Source organism: Varroa jacobsoni, unplaced genomic scaffold (genome assembly GCF_002532875.2).
Source record: "Varroa jacobsoni isolate VJ856 unplaced genomic scaffold, vjacob_1.0 scaffold_61, whole genome shotgun sequence".
Lineage (NCBI taxonomy): Eukaryota > Metazoa > Arthropoda > Arachnida > Mesostigmata > Varroidae > Varroa > Varroa jacobsoni.
The window spans coordinates 145,949-166,306 of record NW_019212963.1 but is presented as its reverse complement, the minus strand read 5'-3'; the positions used below and the strand labels follow the sequence as shown (position 1 = coordinate 166,306).

Here is a 20,358-nt window from a genome sequence, read left to right as displayed (position 1 = left end):
TCGCTAAACACGAAAGTCAGCGATAGCAGTCAAAGGCCAAGCAGTGGTACTAGCGCCACCGCAATAAAGAAGAGACGAGCATTGTGATCAGCTGTTCGATACTCGCGGGCCCGGGTAATCGGATGATAAAGAGGCGGAGCCAGACGCTACTACATTTCCCAGGCCTACTGCAGCCAGTAATAGAAAGAAAGGAGCCAAAAGGGTAGGTAATAAGGAAACCGTGTCACTGACTTTCTCATAGCATCACTCAGTCGTTGTTGTTATGGGTACTGCTGTCATTGTTGCAGATGTAAGCTAATCGTAATGCTATTAGAAGGCATAAAAGTTGTTAAGCCAGTCGTCTCAAACGTATTTGCAGGTTGCAGTGATCTGATGAAAGGTTAAATGGCCTTAAGATGGTGTGACGGTTGGAAGTCAGATGTAAATAAAAAGACAAAACCTATTTGTTATGTGAGCTGTACAGAAGCACCTGTCTGTGTGACTATGGCGGTCAGATGGTGTGGCAAGCGACGAATCTGCGCGTATTAGGGGTGAAGGAACGCTGGTCGTGATATTGAGAAACTAAAACTCAGCGAACATATTTTCGTTTTATTGATTTTTTATTTTCTTCCTTTTTAAATTAACCCTGTGACCTTTTTCATATCTTTTTGTTTTCAATGTGTTAAGTCAACATAGGTGTAAAAAAATGCATATTGTAAATTTTAATGCTGCAATTTTTAATTGAAGTAAATTGATTTTCTGATTTTTTATACTCGTTGAATTTTAACATCAATTTTCAGTCAGAATTTCAGCAGTAAAAGTTCCACACTAAATTTACAGATTTAAGTGAATTTTCAAATAATTTTTTCCTAATTGCATATTTGTATTTTTTTAGGTTCATTACAAGTTAACCGTTCACAGCGTTTAGTTTAAATTTATATTTAAAGTTGTATACGTTCAGATTAAATTGATAGTTAGCCAATACGCCTATTGCGGTGGGCATATTTACTTCAACATATTCTGTCCTTGCAAAACTGACAGAAGTAGATGCTAAATGAACTTGTTCGATCGGTTAAGCAGCATGTTCGAAGTTAACGCGTCATCAGAAAAAAGGATGCACTAAGCCCGTGCATCGCAAACGTTAACGTCCTCTGTTAAGTCAATATCTTGTCTATTGTTTCCTCGTGGTACGTTAATAATCCCCATCGATGAAAGCTCTGTCAATATCAATATGTCTGTCATATATCAATAGCAATATCAGGGTCTATAAATGGCATAATTCAAAACTTATTAAGAATCGTTTTACTTCTCCATTTGATGTGCATTAAACTATATTACCATTAAGAAAACGACTCTCACGACCTGAATAGCCAAACACTTTAAAGTTGCCCGCCACAACAGACATTTTTATGCTTCCAAAATAACGTTCCACGGTCATTTCTATGCACCACGAAAATTAGCCAAGCAATATCCCCGCAATGTTCCATCACCAAATAATATTAATAACAATAATATACACATCAATTATATCTAACCAATGCGGTCATTAGAGCTTTTACTTTTTAATAATTTATATATTATACAATATAAGCACTGATATTGTCGGCACCACCAAGGTATCGTACCACTCAATGCTCTCGTGTGGAGCGACGGATTAAATGATGACTCGCCACAAAAAGCAAGCTTTTTTGAGACCAGAAGCATTTCGTTTAAGCGGGGCCCGTTTGTTTTCAAGTGGCCAAGTCGCCTGCTGATTTGCTCACAATGCTGACGGCCCGCCTTATTTGTATGGCAATGGTGATTATATGTTGGTCTATCTATGCCGTCTAGTGAAAGCAGCAGCAGCAGCAGCAGACGTACGACAATTGCTAAGGGGGGTCGATAGCGGCTGGCAACGAAGTCGAAAACGTCGAGTCGAGTCCGACGAGTTTTTCTAGTTATTTTTCCTCTTTCCTACCCTGCTTCCCCTTTGTACGTATACACAATCGCTTAATCACCTAATCAAGCAACTGTTGCCTTTGTGTGCGTCCATATTTCAACGGTGATCATTGAGCCTCATCTGGTTTTATTCAGCTGAAGTGAGTACACTGTTGGTGCAGAACAGCAGCCGTCGTTACAGGATACGAGACGCAGTACTGGCCAAAAGTAGTCTTGCCTGCCTACCGCGGCTGACCAATATCAACGGTTATGTTATTGGCTTAGGAAAGGAGTGCGCATTCATGTTATAAATGGAATGGGAGCACTCTAAACCGGAAACATTTTGACTGAGTAAAAGCTAGCAGCACCGCAAACTCGTGAGCAAGAATATTGTTACGTGTATGATTTTAGAAGATGTAACGTCAGTCGAAGACGCTAGGCGCGACTACTTGCTAGCTAGAGGATTTGAGAAAATCACTTTAATGTAAATGTCGGATTTAATACTGCTAGGCCTGTCGTGGTTGTGAGTCAGACCGACATCAAGCCTTCAAGAAGGAAGCGTCCATTTTGTCGAATGTATCTGCCGGCGTCTCCGATCCCGAATCTTCTATAGATAGCATATGAATTGCAACGAGAGAAACGGAATTTCGGATCGAAATTTTTGTGTCCGGATTGAAATTTTTGTGTCCCTGTGCCAGAATACATGCGTATATAAATCGAGTGCATTTGTCAACCAATTTTAGTGTTATCCAAAAGCAGAGCACCGAAGACCATTAGAGTTTCCATGTAATGTTTATTTTTTTTATTGCCACATAGTCAACTGTTTTGAACTACCATCATCGGGTCTGGTCAGTTCAGTTTTGACTTTGTGAAAATCTTGCTCTAGCTGACGATAACAATACTGTCATAAGCCGAAATTGCTTTAGCCGTTAGAACTAGAACCGCTTTATCAAAGAGCGAAATCTTTATGTATAAGGATGGTTGCACGTACCCTGTACGAACGGGCGAAGCTGCTCCATTGCAGAACACACAGCAACGAAGATTAATACGCATTTACGTCCCAGTGTACGGTATAGCAAACAGGCCGAGAGCGGCGACAAGCCCGATATAAGTAAACAGTGCATCCTCCATACAGATGTAATTTGTGTTACGACCTGCGAGGTGTGGTCATCACAACCAACCCAGCCCTTTTTAATCTTAATTACAGTATTTTTTTCAACGATTCAGCGGGGCGGGACCAGCCCCTCCCTCACTATTTGTAAAATTCGCACTCGTCTAATTCAGCCTTGTTAGTAATTGAGTGTCGTAAAATCTGCGTACATCTATCTACTGTTGCTGCTCTTTTTGGCGTCCTCTACCAGCAGAAGGAAAGTGAACTCTAATTATAGTCTGGTTGTCTGTGTGTCTGTTTGTTTTTGTTTGTGTGTCGATTTCTATGATTTGCGCAGGGAACATTTCAGTGCCAACGAATCAAATCACTAACTGAGTTGTAGTCAAGGACTTCGCTTTCTTCAGCAACGACAGCTGCCGCAGGGAACTGACAAGTACTAGATGCTGTGGCTATTTAGTTAGTGCTGCCGCGGGTGTCGCTTAGTGTCATAAAATTCAGCTGGACTAGTCCTAATTGCTTCTAATTAGGCCACAGTAAGCCAGCTAGGACAAAATTACGACTCTAATCACGTCGAAGTATTATTGTTTCGCTATTGTTGTTGCCGTTGAATCAGCTGATCGTTTAACGGATGTGCTGCATCTGAGGCAAAGTTGAAGCTGAAAGCAGCTAAGTGGTCAAGCAGTGTATAGATACACACATACATACGGGTTTTACTAACTATATAGTCGTTCCGTCAAATACTGAATAATGGCTGAAGCTGCGGAAGCAGGTGGAACCGAATCCGGTGGAGGTCGTCATGCGCGATTTTATTGCCATAAATGCAGTCTGCAAATTCTGCCTGTTTTACCGGTAAGCAATCTATGATCGGTCTATGATCGACAGCTTATAAATAATCGCGTACGTTTAACCGTAAATTTAAAAGTTTGCAAACGTAAACCAACGGCTATACATCAAACCGTCATGAGAAAGAAATTGATTCTATTCACATAATTGCCACTGCTCATGATTAATAGGCATGCTCGTAAGTGTTCTTGTGCATACTTCTCTGGTAATGCTGTCATTTCACTTGGAACATCTGTCAAGCTATTAAATTTTTATTTTTTAAATGTCTATCTTTTTCGAGCAAATCAGATAGTTTTTAACACGAACTTTCAAGTTTGCTTTGACATTCAAAAAACATACACAATTTTTTATTGAGGTAACGCTTATTCCGTAGGTCTAACTTATGCTGCATATAGGACCCAAAAATTGACCTTGTAGAAGTGCCTATATTCGAAATCTTAGTCCTTAGCCATTTTTCTCTATGCGAAGCATGTGGCGTTTTCGGTATGTGCGGATGATACCAAATTCTGGGATTAGTTTCTGTAAGCTATTACGGCTGTTACATATTAATCTTTCAATATGTATGACAAAAAGTCTTCAAGTTAAATAAAGGATTATTGGTATCGACTGAGCTTTATACTAAATAGAGCTAGACTTGGTAACTCGAACATAAGTAAAAACTTTTCGCCTAGAGCATACAAATAGCATGTTTATCCAGCATGGTCGCACGTTCTGTTCATTGTATGAATATTGCCAGAGCTGTTATCGATAATTGACTATGCATATAGCAATACATCAAACTTGGTCCAAAAAATATCATACTGCTTACTTTTAAGAAAGCGTATCGTATAACTCTTGCTTCGATTCGCAGCGCTTTAAAATGATGAATATGACTCATCGCGCGTATGTTCGCTGACCAGTATTAATTTTACTTGTAAATTAATAACGGCAATTTGTATTGACATTAACTTAAAGAAAAAAAATATACATTTCATACTATTGGTAAAATAAAAACCCGATAACTACACAGAGTAGTGCTCTTTTAATGCTGCTATGATGATTGACTTTCTGGGACCTGTCTGATGTCTACAATACAGGAACTTCTATGTCCTGTGTGCCGAGGCGGATTCATCGAAGAGATGTCCGATGCCGTGGGAGAACGGAGAGAAGGCTTTGCTCATGTTTGGGCTAATGTACTCAACCGAGGCAACAGCAGGTAAATTGAATAAAAAAAAATTAGCCAGTCGGATTTACGACTATGAAACTGTAGAAAATTTAGACTGAAGGAAGATACCGCTCGAAAATTGGATAATGTTCGCATTTGTTGATATTTAAAAAAAAGTGGTAAACATGTTGCTGTGGTTGGAACTGTTAAATCATTTCTCTCAACATTACTTGATTTCGGAGTATTGACTAAAACGATGGTTATCAATAGTTTTGCTATTCTATAACTCTACTGACTTTTACAAAACTTTTCTTACTTTTTTATCCGGGTGGATAAACTATCTCATGAACAGAAAATTAGAGGTGGCTAAATTATACACAATGAGGCCTTACAAAATCTCATACGTTATAGACCTATTGAGCTAAGCATAGGTAAATGACGTTTGCATAATCTATGACTATCATTTTCGTTATTATTTTCAGCCGCTTACCGATGTACCTGTTTAATCATATTTTTACGAACCTACTGGAGTCCGCCAACACGAGTGGCTTAGGAAATCTCCAAGGAAATGGATTGTAAGTACTATTAGTGAATCTCTTACGTTATGGTAAATCGGCGTCCATGTATGCAAGCGAATTCTAAAAAACTGTGGATTTCTGAACTGAAAAAATTCTAAAAAAATAGAATTGCCGTGCTCAAATGTATTCACACCATGACGTATGGTCACTGTGAACATGCCCAGATATTTTAATTTTTGAGGGGCTTAGCGCAAGGGCATAACACGGTTGAAAACGTAAGCTTGAATTGTAAAAATGGTTACTAAAAAAGCCGCAGACACGAAAACGTTGATAGGGATTAGGAGCTGCGGAATGGAACTGTTTTCTAATTACCTTGCCGTTCGTTTAACGAGGAAAAGTAAGGAATTATTTTACCTTTACGGGCGTTCTGTTACATAGAGAAATTCAGGGCATCTCCATGTACTGAAGCATGGTGCCAGAAATTACTAATTCGCTGGATACAGTTTTTACCCAGTTGATTGAGACCATATGCTACTAACCAGATAATATTCGAGTAACATCTGCATAGAATGGGTACGCACTGTTCTATGTAACATACCATGATAAATAGCATCTTCTTCAACAACTCGCTGTATCATTTTGAAAAAAAAACGAGATTCAGCTGCAATCAGAATGAGGTACTGACTTGGAGCGAAACTACGTTGCCCGCCTCACTTGTTTACCTTGTTTTTGGTCTGGAAGTTGCTGGTGATAGAAATATATTATGCACACCTGGCTTAAGTCATTTAGGCAGTGCGTTAGTCAGTTATATGTGCATTCTTGGTAAGGCTCGAAAGGACCTAACTAACAAACCTACTCCAGAGGCCGAAAAAATAGGCATCGGAATCGGAGACAGCCTGTGAGAGAGTGAGAGGGATAAAAGGAGTTCAACAAGCCACAGCCTCAGTCATAACTCTAAACTCCTTTCTTTTAAGAATAAACATCGACTCATAGTTTGTAAAGACATATTTTTCGACTGTGGTAGGCACCTCTAATTAATTTTAGGTTTTCTCCTCGAAGCCCGAAGTCAATGCACTTTCAGGATATGAGCTCCATATCGTCTACATTGCCCGAATTGCAGACATCAGTTTTAGTTTTACCCATTCTGTCTGGGTTGCAGCCAAAAAAACCGTGTCCACTAAGTATTTGTGTTAGAACTCGGGTACCACTTTGGAGTGTTTCCTTACGATTTCTGCTGTACATACTCCTGCTGATTGCCATTTTTTCTGCCCATTCGTTAACATTCCTTTTTGAGTTCTAACTTCGTACTTCTGTGAAAGCATGGCTAAATTCTCTCCGTAGTTTGGAGAATTTAAGGTTCTCTTTCTATCGCTGTAATAATATTTTAACCAATGGGTTCTAAAAGCTTCAATTCTCCTGATGGCAATTTCTTTGCGTTTTTTGTGTTACTTGAAATCTTCTTTTCCCCAAGGTGGAAGCACCGTACAATACAACCGAGTCGGTTACAGATAAAATTTTCTGTGGTCCACCCCTAGGACTGCCCAGATTCAGCAATAGTTTCCCCACATTATTGATAGTTAAAATTGCTTTATGGCATAGTCGACATGTTCCTCCCACAATTAGCGTACAGTCGATCACTGTTATTCGGCCGAACCATGTGGTCTCTCAGTTTAATGTAAATCGCACCAACTTGCTTTCTACTACCTAGGAATGCTAACTCTTTTCCTGACGCCAATTTGAGGATGTGATTCAACGCTCATCCAACGTATTAAAACTTGCTTGCTGTTCCTTTTCATGATTTCCGCCGCCATATTGCCGACAAAAGCATTTGTCTGACTGTGGTAAGAAAGCCTCATTGGAGGATGTTATCATATCCTGTGTTCCACAGTAAAAGGTCCAAGACTCATTCCTGCGGGACCCCATCGACATTTAAGAAGTTTCCCCATTGTACAGTATATATCTATTAAGACAACCATGACGATTTTACGTAGAAACAACACCACCTGTTTTTCCTTTATGCACTGTTAATGTTTTTTTTTTAAGATACAGGCTCAAAACGTATCTAATATGGAAAACCCACAAATTTCACCTTGTTCATCTTGTTTCTAGCCATCTTCAGGATCCTGGTGATGTCCGTTGTAAAGTGGTTCTCTCCCAGTTGGTTTATGGGAACTAGATGTTCAATCTAGTTTTTTCCAGGGTCCGCTAGCCAAACTTTTTACAATTTTGCCCGCCACATTGAGCAGACAGACTGTTCTATCTACTAAAGGGAAATGTATTTCTCCGGTTTCTTCAGAAGGATGAGAGTTGCGCCCTTTTACGACTTTAAAACTTGTTTTTAAAACTTTTACGATCTTTAAACTTGTTTTGAGGACACCGTCGACCACCTTTGCAAAATAAGTGCTTTGCCTAATAATTGTTTCAATTGCGACCGTTCGCCGCGCTTAGTCCCAATGTTTTATTTTAACCGATTTAAGGCATTGATTATTACTATTATTACTAAGCGGCACCTAATGATGGAAAACTTGCGGCGACTTCTCAAGGGTGTAACCTATCTCGCTTGTAGGAAACATTTATCGCCACTCAAGCTGCGAAGTCAGGCTTACATTTTGATTTGTCATTAATTTATTTACTGCGATTCTGTGCTTTTACCCCAGATATTATAGTCGTTAGATAACTCCTTTAGCTGTGTTTAATAACCGCACTCAGTTACTATTGAGATCTTAGTGTGCTAAGACACATTCAGTGTAGGTACCGAGGTAACAGCTCTCTCCCAGTAAGCGCCCTTCGTATTTTCCGCACTCTGTATTTGCTGTTTGTTTGTGGATTCCACCAGTATTCGGTAGGCGCCTTCCTTTGGGTTGCACTTATCTCTGTATTGATTTGCAAATTTGTTAGTAAATTGTTATACAGTATTATTACCCGTCAAGTTTATAAGCATCATAACCGTGAATGTGTCGACTTTACAGCCGGAAAGTAACATACTTTTCAGTTAGTTCATGTTCAATGTTTGTGTTTGACACTTCAATGTAAAACGTTATAGCGAACTAATTCGATATACTGTCTACGTCCTCCCTGACCTTTTGTTCTCCTATATTGCTGATCGTGTTTTGGGACGCAAGCAATAGGTGAATGAGAAAAAACCTCCGTATTTGAAAAGAGAAGAACATTATCTAGAACATAAAGGTTCTTTCGCAACCTAGGCCCGTAGGACTTTGCCCCTGATCCTGTTTACACTCCTGTAATAACTTTTTTTGGTTACAATACCCAACAACTTATATTTGGGAATCATATAACTAGCTCTCGTATATATGTTCATTTGGAGAGATATGCGCCCCAACAATAAACAAATGTTTGACAACAATCTGTCATACTCTATTTACGTCCACCATCTGTAATTACAAATTATATGATTATTGCGACATCGAAATTCAGATTGCAGTGTTAAAACTATTTTGTTTCGCATTATTTATATTGGGTTCGGATACAACGCTGATATAATTTTTTTTAATTGTAAATAGATCACTTACTAAACCACCCTTGACTCGGTAAGGTTTACTTGTAAGTCACAGTTCTGTCAGCAGTTTATTTCTTATTAGAAAAACGTGTATTAGTATTTGGATTCCTGGTAGGGTAGTGAGTTTTCTTTCGTCTACGATCTAATGTGCTGAATAAGTCTCTTTTGTCATATATATATATATATATATATATATATACCGTATGCTAATTCTCAGAAAAGGAACGCAGCAACACGTTTTTTTTTCAATTTATTATTTAAAGATTATTAATATTAGCCAAATCAATTCTAATGATGCAAGTCCTTGGTTAGTAGGTCGTAGATGAATAGGGTCGTGTTAATGAGAGAACTCACATGTTCCAATTGAACGTGTTTGAAAGACAGTTCGACACTTGTTTAAGAAACCTAACGTTTGTTATTCATGTCTTATCATGTAATTCTTATCAGCATTATGCCTTTGCATGGCAATCCGGGCGATTATGCCTGGGGTCACAGTGGCCTAGACGCAGTTATTTCGAATCTGCTCAACCAACTGGACGGGGCTGGCCCAGCTCCGCTAACTCGACAGCAGATTGATGCCATTCCCGAAATGAAAATCTCATCTGATCAGGTATGAATTAACGCAAATGCGGCTATTGGATACTGAAAAAGTCTGAAGAAACCGTCCCATATAATACTTGAGGTAACCCACTGCCTACTTTAAAGGTTTTCAAATACATCTTAACTTCTAACGAATGTATTATGTAAGTCAAACGTGCTAATCAAGAATAATTCAGCCGCTCTAGTTTCGTTGAACTTAGATGATAAGCGCTGATTTTTTAAATAACTAACTGCTCGAGTTTCATCAAATACAGCGAAAACAGACTTTTGCGCTCCTACACAAATGTAGTAACAGTAATACAACAGTAACAATCCACAGTACCAAACAACTTTTAATCCTTAACCTCGTTACTCCTTATTCGCAGGTAAAATCGAACCTTCAATGCTCCGTATGCATGGAAGACTTCACCCTTGACGAGATTGCGCGGCGACTCGAGTGTGGACACTGTTTCCACGCGAACTGTATTACGCCCTGGTTACAAATTCACGCCACGTGTCCCATTTGCCGACTGCAGCTGACGAAAGCGGCAGGAGGTCAGGGAGGCAATAATCCGAGCACCACCACCACCACCACCAGTAATCCAGGTCACCCCGGTGGGGCCACATCTACTGGAACCCCCTCAGCTTTCATGTGGGGTGACGCAAACTCCGCTCCATCGTTGTCCTCATCTTCAGCACCGACGTCCTCTTCCTCAGGGGCAACGACTCGACCCGCAACTTTCGGCAGTCGATTCAATCCAGGGGCGCCATCGACGTCGGGTGCGATTCAGCGCCGTCCCGCCACCTATCAGGAGGATGACTGCGATTGATTATACCACGATAGACATATATGACAGATGATCCCAACCTAACCCTACGATTTACAAATTTTATCCACCATCTCACCGTCTCCAGCGCAGAAATGCAGCACCGAAAGAATCGCTCATTGTGTCGCATGCAGATGGTTGAGCTGCGATCCTCTTCGATCGACTATGGCCGATGGTGGCAATGTGACTGAACAATTCTCTCAATGTCTTTGAGCAGTGACTTCACAACCGTGCACTAACATGCCCTGTTTATCTTAAACCAAAAGAAAGTCAGAGGCTATGTGGATTCAGTGTATTGGTCGCAGGGATAGTCTGTCATCGTGGAAGGATCAAGAAAAAAACAATTGAAAAGAGGAAAGTCAGTCAGAAAGTGTGTGAGTATGCGCGAACGTGTATGAATGCAGGATGCGTGTTGTACCTCGAATATGGAAAAAAATATAACGTTAAAACTACAAAACGAAAAACTATAGAGCGATAGTGTTGAGGCAGCAGCCGCAGCGGCAACTCTCTAAGTTCAGAGGATGAGAACAAACAAACAAGGTGCAAACGGAAAGAACCAGTCAAGCGTACATTTTCGTGAGGGTGTTTCAACAACATAGATGTCATAAAATCACATCTTTATAACACGATGATACAACTTGAGTATGTATGTAGTGAACTGATTCGTAAGGGTGGGAATTAATTTAATCAGGAGTCGTAGTCAGCGACAATCGACTGAAATGTTGTATCCTCAGTTCGCGTCAGATGAATGCCGATATATGAAGTGGACTGTGGACGTGTTTTGATCGAAGTCGCTGATTCCTGGCTTATGTGGATCAATCTGGTAGACGTCTGAATGGCTCGAGTAGTTCCTAGGGCCAGTAACAGGATCTGTGTGTATCTCAGTGAAGGCGAGGCGTGTCAAGGGGACTTTTTTTTGCTTTTGTCATTCTGAATAGTTTCAATACTTTGAACAAAAACAACGCTAGCCGATGGATAAAGTGCTAAGCATCATCGTTTTCGAATGATGGCTATTATGAGATAATGCAAGAAAGAGAAACAATAATGGAACACTTGGTTAACAACCAATAACTGAAAGATCTAGAAACAAAAAATAATGCAAGTGGGTGCATAAGTATGTGGACTGTCTTCGGGTATCCCTTCCGACATTATCGTTATGCATGCTCAGATCCATTCAAGTGTAGAAAGAAAACCGTGAAACGCCAATGTGCGTCCCATAAAAAGAACGAGGCGAGAGCACTGCAAACAAGAAAATGCAAAACGTCATATTCATATATGATAAATTAGTATAGTTTTTTTAGGTATGATAACGATTCAAAGATATTACAGTATATAGAAATGAAACCTCGTGTGGTGGTATATGTTACTCCAAACTTAACTCTGCAGCAGCAGCAACAACTAGAAATGCCGATAGTGGTTAAACGGCGCCTAATGAAACAATCCTAAGGCTATTTCAAATACGGGAACGTACATTTAAAGTACGGGAGTAGGAAATTGCTAAGCGTGCTTGTAACAAAGGGCTTACAAACTAAAATTTCGAGTGGTAAGTTACACGTCGCTTGAGCACGAGGAATGTCGTTAACTATGATCATAATGGCCACGAAAGCATTGAAAGAGCTGAAGTAACGCAAAACGCTAAGGCGCAGTATTCTATGTAAAGGAGTTTCAAGCAAACACCGCAAATGAACGATTACTTAATTTTGTTAAATAAAAAACTAAATTAAGCCTATTCAATATGAAACGTACTGCGTAAAAATCATGTGGATTGTATATTATTCGCCTCTATGTGGTATAATTTATAGCTCTAACGAGCTAGTTTAGGATGTGCACCAGTTGAAGTTTCTGTAGCATCAGTACGCGTCTGGTGATAAGTACCGGCCTGTGTAGTTCATGTAAACCTCTGTAGTTCACAACCGGAGATAGCTAAAGAAAAAAAGCTCTAAGGACTTTCGTTATTGCTGGTGAAAAAGGCAGCATACTTAGTGTTCTTGGATTTGTACAGTAGAAGCAATGTTGATAATCATCGACCTACGTGGATGACAGGGGGTAGTCTGCCTAATGGGAATTAGAAGCAGGAATGAGAAATTTGGTAAACACTCCAAGGTTTGAAAGGGATTTCACTTCACTTGGATAGATTCTGTTTGTGACACGAAAGGTATGATTTTCTTGTAAGTCAAAGAAAATCACGTAAGCAGTGGTAAATAAGCAAATGTAAGATGTGCACGTCAGACCAGATTTACGGATTTTTTTACGCAGACTTTTATCTCCTAATTATTCTATAACTTTTTCTCTTCGTCATACTCAGTATAACATCAAACTAGCAGTTATCTAAAATGGGAGTTCTCCTGGTACGTATGCAGAGGAGTCAGGTTTTACGACCTTGCGGTACTATAGAATCTATATGAATATGGAAACGTTGGCCACTCTACTGTAGTAAATGCCACTCCGTGCATTAGGATTTCAGCGACGTAGTTTCAATATGGTTTGGCATGATGTTAAAATCAACGCCACAGTTTTCTGCTAGCATAGCTGAACGGAACAAGTTCGAAGTGAAGACAAGATAGCTAGCGGAAAGGAACGATTAGAGAAAAATACATACAATAAAAAAACAGGTTATATTTCGGTTGGACATCGCATAGAATCATCGGTTTCTAGATCGAGATCTGAACTGATTGACCAGGAAATAGATAAGCTCATCGTTTACGGTGCGCATGAGTAAAAACTCAGTTTTCCTTTTAACGAGTGTGTAAGTGGTCACAAGATCGACATCTTTTGTTTGACACCGAGATAATTGTTTGCTGATGATTTCTACAGTTGCGCTATTTATTCGGAGTAGTTCGTCTGCATTGTGGCAAATAAAATAAGACGAAAAAAAGCTGTGAGCAGCAAATGTGTGTGCGTAGGCGCGTTCTGACGCCCGCTAAAAAAACCATGCCTCAGTACACTGTCTTACACGCAAAATAATTAAGAGGTTGCGAGAACAAAAGAAAAAAGTATCGACAGGAAGTGATTGAAGTTTTGCATATACACATAATTATAAAAATAGGAAAGTACATATATATATATATATATATATATATATATATATATATACATGCATACATACATACATACACACGTCATGTGTATGCGGCACGAAAACAGCAGTAAAGAAGAATATTTCATGATGAGTGAGCAAAGAGAACGATGAAATAAACTAGGGTTAAAATGCTAATAGAATAACGCGCAAAGGGCGCGAGGGGGTTACGACAATAATATGAACAACATAAATGAAAAATAAAAACGGCAATCAGTTTCGTCGTAGCTGAGAACTGTGTTCCTTTGATTTACTTTATAGGTTACAAGTGCATAAGACAGCTAATTACTGGTCTTTAAAAACGCCGTTAAAATGTTGTACGCTTTGTTGTTCTGTCAAACAGTTTTTTCTACTACTATACATCGCTACACGATGCAAACAGTTGTTAAACGTATAGTATCTTTCAGCTCTTCCTTTAACTTTTCGCTATTGAACGCTTCATTTGAGTTCTTTACGGGCCTCTTTTATGATTTAGGTTCGTATTGACCTTACCTTGATAAATATGCCCTCAAAGTAGACCCTAATAACATTTGTTCAAACGTCTCCCATAAGAGCCAACGGATATTTGAATTCGCTTCACAATGCAGCCATTCTTGTTTCTAGTCATAGCTACAAACTGTAAAACAAAATATAGGATAAGCAAAGGGCTAAACTTGTAATTTTACCTCTTCTATGGTATTACATATGCTGTGAAGCGATAGACTACACAGCTTTTAAACTTAAAACATTCATCTGAGTTCTTCGTGGTAGATGCTAATTCAGTGAGTATGACACATTCACAGCCAATTTCATGACTCAAAATGGAAGTTATATACCGCCAAAAGAATGTTCAATAGGCAGACCTAATCCCTAATTTTGGAAGGCTTCCGAAAGTATTCAACTCTAGGTACAAGATCACTTCAATCCTATTAAACAATTATCGGTCCTAAAAACCTTGATGTAGTTTAAATTAATTATCGATTTTTTACTGTGCTCCATAATCGAAATAGAAAAGATTAAATTCTCGGTATATTAAGCTTGCACCGTAGTTATAGACGGAAAGTGCAGTGGGTATTGAAAACCTGCCACCTTGCTTTTGCATTGTCTTATGATATGTGTGCAAAAGCCCACGCGGTAGTCTGTTCTTTTCAGATTTAAATAAAAACACCAAACGGTACGAACAATTGTTTCGGCTCATATACATTTTATTTCACTTGTCCCACACGCTTAATCATTCTCCCCGCGTATTCCCATTGTACCATAAATACCGGTACAGTGAATCATTTGCATTAGACGACCCGTCACTTAATACCTTAACAAAATGTAGTACGGATAACTTAACATAACATATTTTCGTATTTCTGCGGTTTTTCATTAACATAGTTTCACGGTCTTTCTCTATGATAATATGTACATTTTAGTTGTGGAAAACCGTTGCCGGTTATTGATGGCAGCTGGATTAGTACTTGCAAGATTTCATCAGTTTCATTTAAGCACACAGGGGTTTTATGCAAATAATTAACAGGAAAAGAAATGAAGCAGATAAATTTTGTTCGCTTTTTACAAATGCTTAGGCACAGATACTCTGTCAGTTGGAGTTTAGTTGTGTTTGCAATTTTAAAAAGCCAAATTCCTGATTACTATTTCATTAATATTAATGAGTAGGTAATTAGAAAATACATTTTACTTCAGCACTGAAGTACCGTTAACACTAGCCTCTCCGTTGGTGCTTTTCAGTTTATGTATGCTTCAGATACTTATATCTAGTTACCCCATTAGCTCTACCTACTACAATTCATACTTATCTACTATTCATTTTTTAGATATTTTTGGTTATCACGAAGTTGCGGTAGAAATTCCATGGCGCAGTAGTGCCAAGAATCTTTTCAGGTGTTTGTCAAGAATAATAGCATTAAACCCTATTTGATTTCAAAAGGGTAATGGCGCTTCACACATCTTCAAGCTGTGTTGCCTCTATCGCACCTGCTAAAATTCTGCGATAACAAACGGTAGCTTTGTAGAAGTTACAAATATTACGTAGTTTTCTTCATTATTATCAAGAGCAACTCGGCATTTTCACAATAGGTACACTGCAAGTCTATCATAGGCGACCCTGAAATACGTCATACCTTGAAAGAGCACAACGTCCATTACGGTTTTTCTATTCGAACTTGAAATGAATAAAGCAGGAAATTGCAAGTCAGCCTGAATGTTCGAAACGAGTTTTTGGGTATAATAGCACATACATTTTTCATTTAAAATTTTCGCACATTTTTTGTACGATCTAGACAACACAAACACACACTTCGCTAGACGTATCATCATTACCTAATACAAGTTAAACGGAACACTCAGATGTGTAGACACTTCTACACTACTAATGCTACCATCAGTATTAATAAATATAACTGAGGCATGATTGATGATGTTACAGTGATGAAGTACGAAGTCGGATCGCCTTACGCTTCATGTTGCTTCTTTCCCAGCTGCGGCTTTGACGTCAGCGATGCTCTCTATAGCAACACTTGTCCTCTTACGTACGTTAATGACAATTATGATTCATTCGTCTCATTTGGGGTTTCTTCTTCGTTGCCATTCACGTCGTTGTCACCTTCATCATCATCAGCAGTAAGTGCCTTGACGAGTTCCGCCAGTTCGCCACAGTGGTCGGCAATCTTTTGCAAATGCTTATTTTCAGCGGTCAGCACTTCGACTTCCTCATGGAGCTGCCTGTTCTCCTTCAAAGCGTTCTCTAAAGCGACTCGCCGTTGTTCTATACCAAGCAACGAATAGGCAAGCATTGAAGAACGTTTTTTAATAGACACTAATCGGTTCCACATATAAAATTTACATTATATTTGTATAACTCTTTTTTCGCTTTTAGCAGATTTCGTTACGTTAGGACGAAATTAAAGAACATAAATATAATTCTATAATAAAGTCATACCATCCGAAACGGCCTCTGCAATGGCCCAACTATAAACACAAGGTCGATGGAAACCCGCCATGTTGCTCGCACAGTAAACACGCAGTTCATTAGAAAATAACATACCTGCTATCATTCTCCAGTAGTCTACTGTAGCATCATCGCGTAACAGAAGATCATACGCATCACGGGAGACTACGGCAGATCCGGTGTTGTTGGGATTCTTGCGTTCAGCATTTCTCCGAGGAGTGCTACTCGCATTTGAGTCATTGCTTACGTCAACGTAGACGTCAAGATTAGCATGCTGCTGTTCTTGATGGGAGACTGGGCTGCAGCGCGGGCTCGCAGAGGCCTTTAAATTTGACCCAATCACTCCGGAGCCCACTGCTGAGGGCGGTTTGTTCTCCAAGTCGAAATTGAGCCGACGGCGTTTGGTATCCTGGAATCGCAGTTGACATATACTACTACAATTGAAAAACGATCCATTTATGAGTAATTAAAAGAAATTTAACTGCACTGAGGCTAGTAACCGTAGACTGGTAAGCAAAACTTATTTCTGACTTTGATTTTTTATAATACGTGTTTTTGGTGCTGTCACTCAATAAATCAGATTGCAATAATATATTTCTATTTGCCTCTGAGCCGGCGTAGCTTTAGCAAATTAGACATTCCACATTTTTGCTGCAACAACATTATAAGAAGTCACGTAGTTGTATACCATAGCAATCGAACAACCAAGCACCAAACAAATGCAAACACAACGGCTTTTGACTAGTTATCAAAAGAAAGTGCAGCTGTATGGAACGCAACCCTACATTAAAGCATAACAAAGAAGGCGCAACAATAGAACAGCGTCAGAGGGAGAGCATACGCACTGTTTCTTAGATACACATCGAAGCAAAAAAAAAACAGTGCATGGAAGGCACAAGGAAGACTCGTGAAAAAGCAAGTCAGTGTACGCTGGTATGATTGACGAGTAGACCAAAGGTGAATTCAGCACATACTAGTTATGCATTTTTCGGTCCTGACTGCCAAGTCGCCTTTGTAGAGGACATTATGACGGCAGGAGTATCAAGTGTGTTCTAACCATGAAACAAATTACTAGTACGTGACAAAGACAACAAGAGCAAAGCTCAATGTGGTGATTTAAATATTTCAAAGTATTTTTAATTAAAAAAAGCACATACCACTTTCTTGATGTCGACCCGAAGCTTTCCACCAGAACCAACTAGCACAGCGTGATCACCTGCTGATGGTTGAAGTGTTCCTAAAGTTCGCCGGCCACTGTTAACTTGTACCTGCAAAGCAGTCCCGCAGAAATGATAACAAAATTAGCAACAGCCAATCTTATAAAAAAAATAAATAAATAAAGACGGATTATTTGGATGCATTAAAAGTGCTCTGCAAAATGTCTTTAATGTTTTACGCACATCAACTGATTTGGTCGACAACTTCGTGCAGGTCTGCTTAGGTGACTTATTCTACTCTAAGCAATATTGAATGCATTTTTAACAGAATTACGAACGAAACCAAAGCCAGCCACGTGCTCGAAGGTATCTGGCTGATTCTGGCCCGGTTACTGTTGTTATACTTCGACAACTGTGTGATGTAACACTGCCAGTTAATAGCATCTATTATGCGTATTACAACGCCAGCACCGATGTTTAATGAAGGTCAAAATATTTTTGATGTCGAAAATCTAATTCTTCTAATCTAAAAAACTTAATTGTAATAGTTCTACTTAATCTTCCATGATATGAGACAAAGGAATCTTATAACTAATTAGTTGGTGACGTTATATATATATATATAATTCTCCAGTGAGCCTTCAATAACTCGTTCTGAGAAAGACTTGTTACGACACATAGGTAAAATTAGGAATCGAACCCTTTCAAGTGTATCACTATGACAAAGATCGTCAGCTAGCATGCCGTGTTGATTTGGGCGTGCCAGGAATTGAAACGACAAATATATATTGTGTGAGAAATATGAACGCGACAGAAACACGAATATCGTGCGTGACAGAACGTTACGCCTGTGTATTCTCAACGGTCACTTAGCATTTAAACATGGAGGGCCTACTGGAGAGAGTTACGACGATATACTATGGTTGGTATTGATCGTGCACGCTGGTCGGTGATAGGTTTACGGTGGCGTCTTCCCGAAGCAGCAAACTCCATACACTCCATCGATTTCCTGTATCACAGCTAACTCAAAATTTAGTCATATATTGATTGATCTGGTATGCAAACAATTACGTGTTGGAAAAACTTACCGGATCATTCCTCATCGTGCCGCCGGGTCTCTGTAGTTGGCAGCACAACCGCTTAGGGTAACTAGCTAAATAGCTCACAGAAAAGCCGGCCCGTATCTTATTAACGCATACACAAAGCTCTCAAGTAGTCAACTGTATCGACGAGTTGTTAGTGAAAGCGCAAATTAATAGGTACAGAATCGCAGCGGTTACACTATTTGCACAAATTTGCATCGACGTATTTCACCCTGGTCTCCTGTATCGCCTTAACAACGGATAGAAATTGCCCGCCAAAAACTTAGACCCGCTTCTGTGCAGACAATCGCATGTAAATAGTAATGCGACGATTTTCAACGAGGAAACTGCTCGTTTGTTGTGCGCTTATAAACAAGGGCCTGCGAGCGTCTGCAAGATCAATCCATCATTATGTCGTGTGCCGACGCGTTGCCCGTGTGCATTCGGCGGGAAAATTCAAAAGATCCTATAATACCAGTACATAGGACCCGAAACAACAGAAGGAGCTTACCCATAATGGCCAATGTTACAGATTAAAATGGAACAGCATGGTTAAACAGAAACCGTCAGTGATTTGTCGATGTCACTCAGTCAATTCTGCTCTGACGCAATGGTGCTAACACTGTTAACGAGAGCATTTTGTAAGCTAACAGTCGTGATTGTCTAACTTCGTATATTCGTAGCGCTGTGTATCGGCGGAGGGTGATCAGTTGTTACTGTTGTGGTTAGAAAAGCGTCCGCGCAATAGCATGTTGCAACTTCAGAAGTGTTTGATATGCGAGTTTAGAAATAGAATTTTCTTTTAGTTTAAAATTAATGAGCACTGTTGAAACAGCCACTGCGCGCCTTATATTTTCAGTACGTACGGTTCAGTAATATGATAAAGGTTTATTTGTGTATAAATACACATAGAAGATTGCGCAAGTCGTACGATAATCACAGCGCCTCACATTTTGTTTATGCGCGGATGGTTCGCCCAATATAGTTAATCAAGATCATTATTCAAGTAAGACATCGTTCATTTGTAGCGGCTCCCGTGAACCCAATGACAACCTTTAAATTTCGAGTAAGTAATCGCTGTTAGTTAACACGGAGCTTAACTTCCGAAAACAAAAACACATTCTATGAGAATTACAATTACAATGTGTGATTATATTGTATTTGTCGTTCTTAAATTTTTTGAAATTACGTAAAAAAATTTTTTGTGAACTAATCCGAGATGATAAGAAACATCATTACTTGGTTAACAGAAACTTAAATAACTATTTTTTAATATATACAAAAAGGTAATTGAACGTTAACGGTTTTCGTCGTTCATTGCTTGAGATAAATTGTAATTTGGAAGTTTACAAGGGCTCACACTTGCCAATGGGTAGCTTAGTGAAACATAAAGTTTTTATGTAACACAGCTCAACGTGATGTATTCACGTTTACATTTTTTTTTAAGAATAGTGAATCATAAGTTGAATGCTTGTGAAGTATCATTTCGATCCATTTCAGTTTCTAAACTTTAATCAGTAGATCCGTATGGGTATCAAATATCTTCATATTATCAACTAATGGTGTCACGCTGATCTTCACAGATAGCTACCTCGCAGTGGCGAAATACAGTGGATTTTGTACAAGGCGTTCGATGTTACTATCCATCGAGTAGTGAGTTAACGCAATCGTCG

The 20,358-nt window shown here is 39.3% G+C and overlaps 3 protein-coding genes across 6 annotated transcripts in view; 2 read left to right on the top strand and 1 right to left on the bottom strand.

Moving 5' to 3' along the window:
* The first annotated feature begins 1,589 nt into the window (after positions 1-1,589).
* Positions 1,590-13,738, top strand: LOC111261291 (E3 ubiquitin-protein ligase RNF115). Of its 3 annotated transcripts, none has more exons than XM_022834655.2 (6): positions 1,590-2,057; positions 3,345-3,856; positions 4,927-5,045; positions 5,477-5,569; positions 9,477-9,639; positions 9,995-13,738. In XM_022834655.2, the coding sequence occupies exons 2-6, from the start codon at positions 3,755-3,757 to the stop codon at positions 10,436-10,438; spliced, it is 921 nt and encodes a 306-aa protein (XP_022690390.1). In that variant the 5' UTR covers positions 1,590-2,057; positions 3,345-3,754; the 3' UTR covers positions 10,439-13,738. The 3 variants fall into 3 exon arrangements, with proteins under 3 accessions (XP_022690390.1, XP_022690399.1, XP_022690408.1); XM_022834664.2 differs by lacking the exon at positions 1,590-2,057 and adding an exon at positions 2,073-2,273; XM_022834673.1 differs by lacking the exon at positions 1,590-2,057 and adding an exon at positions 2,890-3,057.
* Positions 13,739-14,664: 926 nt separating this feature from the next.
* geminin (geminin DNA replication inhibitor) lies at positions 14,665-19,012 on the bottom strand. Of its 2 annotated transcripts, none has more exons than XM_022834809.1 (4): positions 18,692-19,012; positions 17,604-17,714; positions 16,543-16,855; positions 14,665-16,263 (listed from the first exon to the last, which is right to left on the bottom strand). In XM_022834809.1, exons 1-4 carry the CDS (start codon positions 18,704-18,706, stop codon positions 16,043-16,045), a joined length of 660 nt encoding a protein of 219 aa, XP_022690544.1. In that variant the 5' UTR covers positions 18,707-19,012; the 3' UTR covers positions 14,665-16,042. The 2 variants fall into 2 exon arrangements, with proteins under 2 accessions (XP_022690544.1, XP_022690539.1); XM_022834804.2 differs by lacking the exon at positions 18,692-19,012 and adding an exon at positions 18,304-18,421.
* A 150-nt stretch (positions 19,013-19,162) lies between these two features.
* LOC111261250 (poly(A) RNA polymerase GLD2) overlaps positions 19,163-20,358 on the top strand; it is an 8,187-nt gene continuing 6,991 nt past the window's right edge. The window contains exons 1-3 of the mRNA XM_022834601.2: positions 19,163-19,326; positions 19,714-19,751; positions 20,269-20,358. Coding sequence (XP_022690336.1) covers positions 19,266-19,326; positions 19,714-19,751; positions 20,269-20,358 — 189 coding nt within the window. The 5' untranslated portion in view covers positions 19,163-19,265. The remainder of the gene's footprint in view (positions 19,327-19,713; positions 19,752-20,268) is intronic.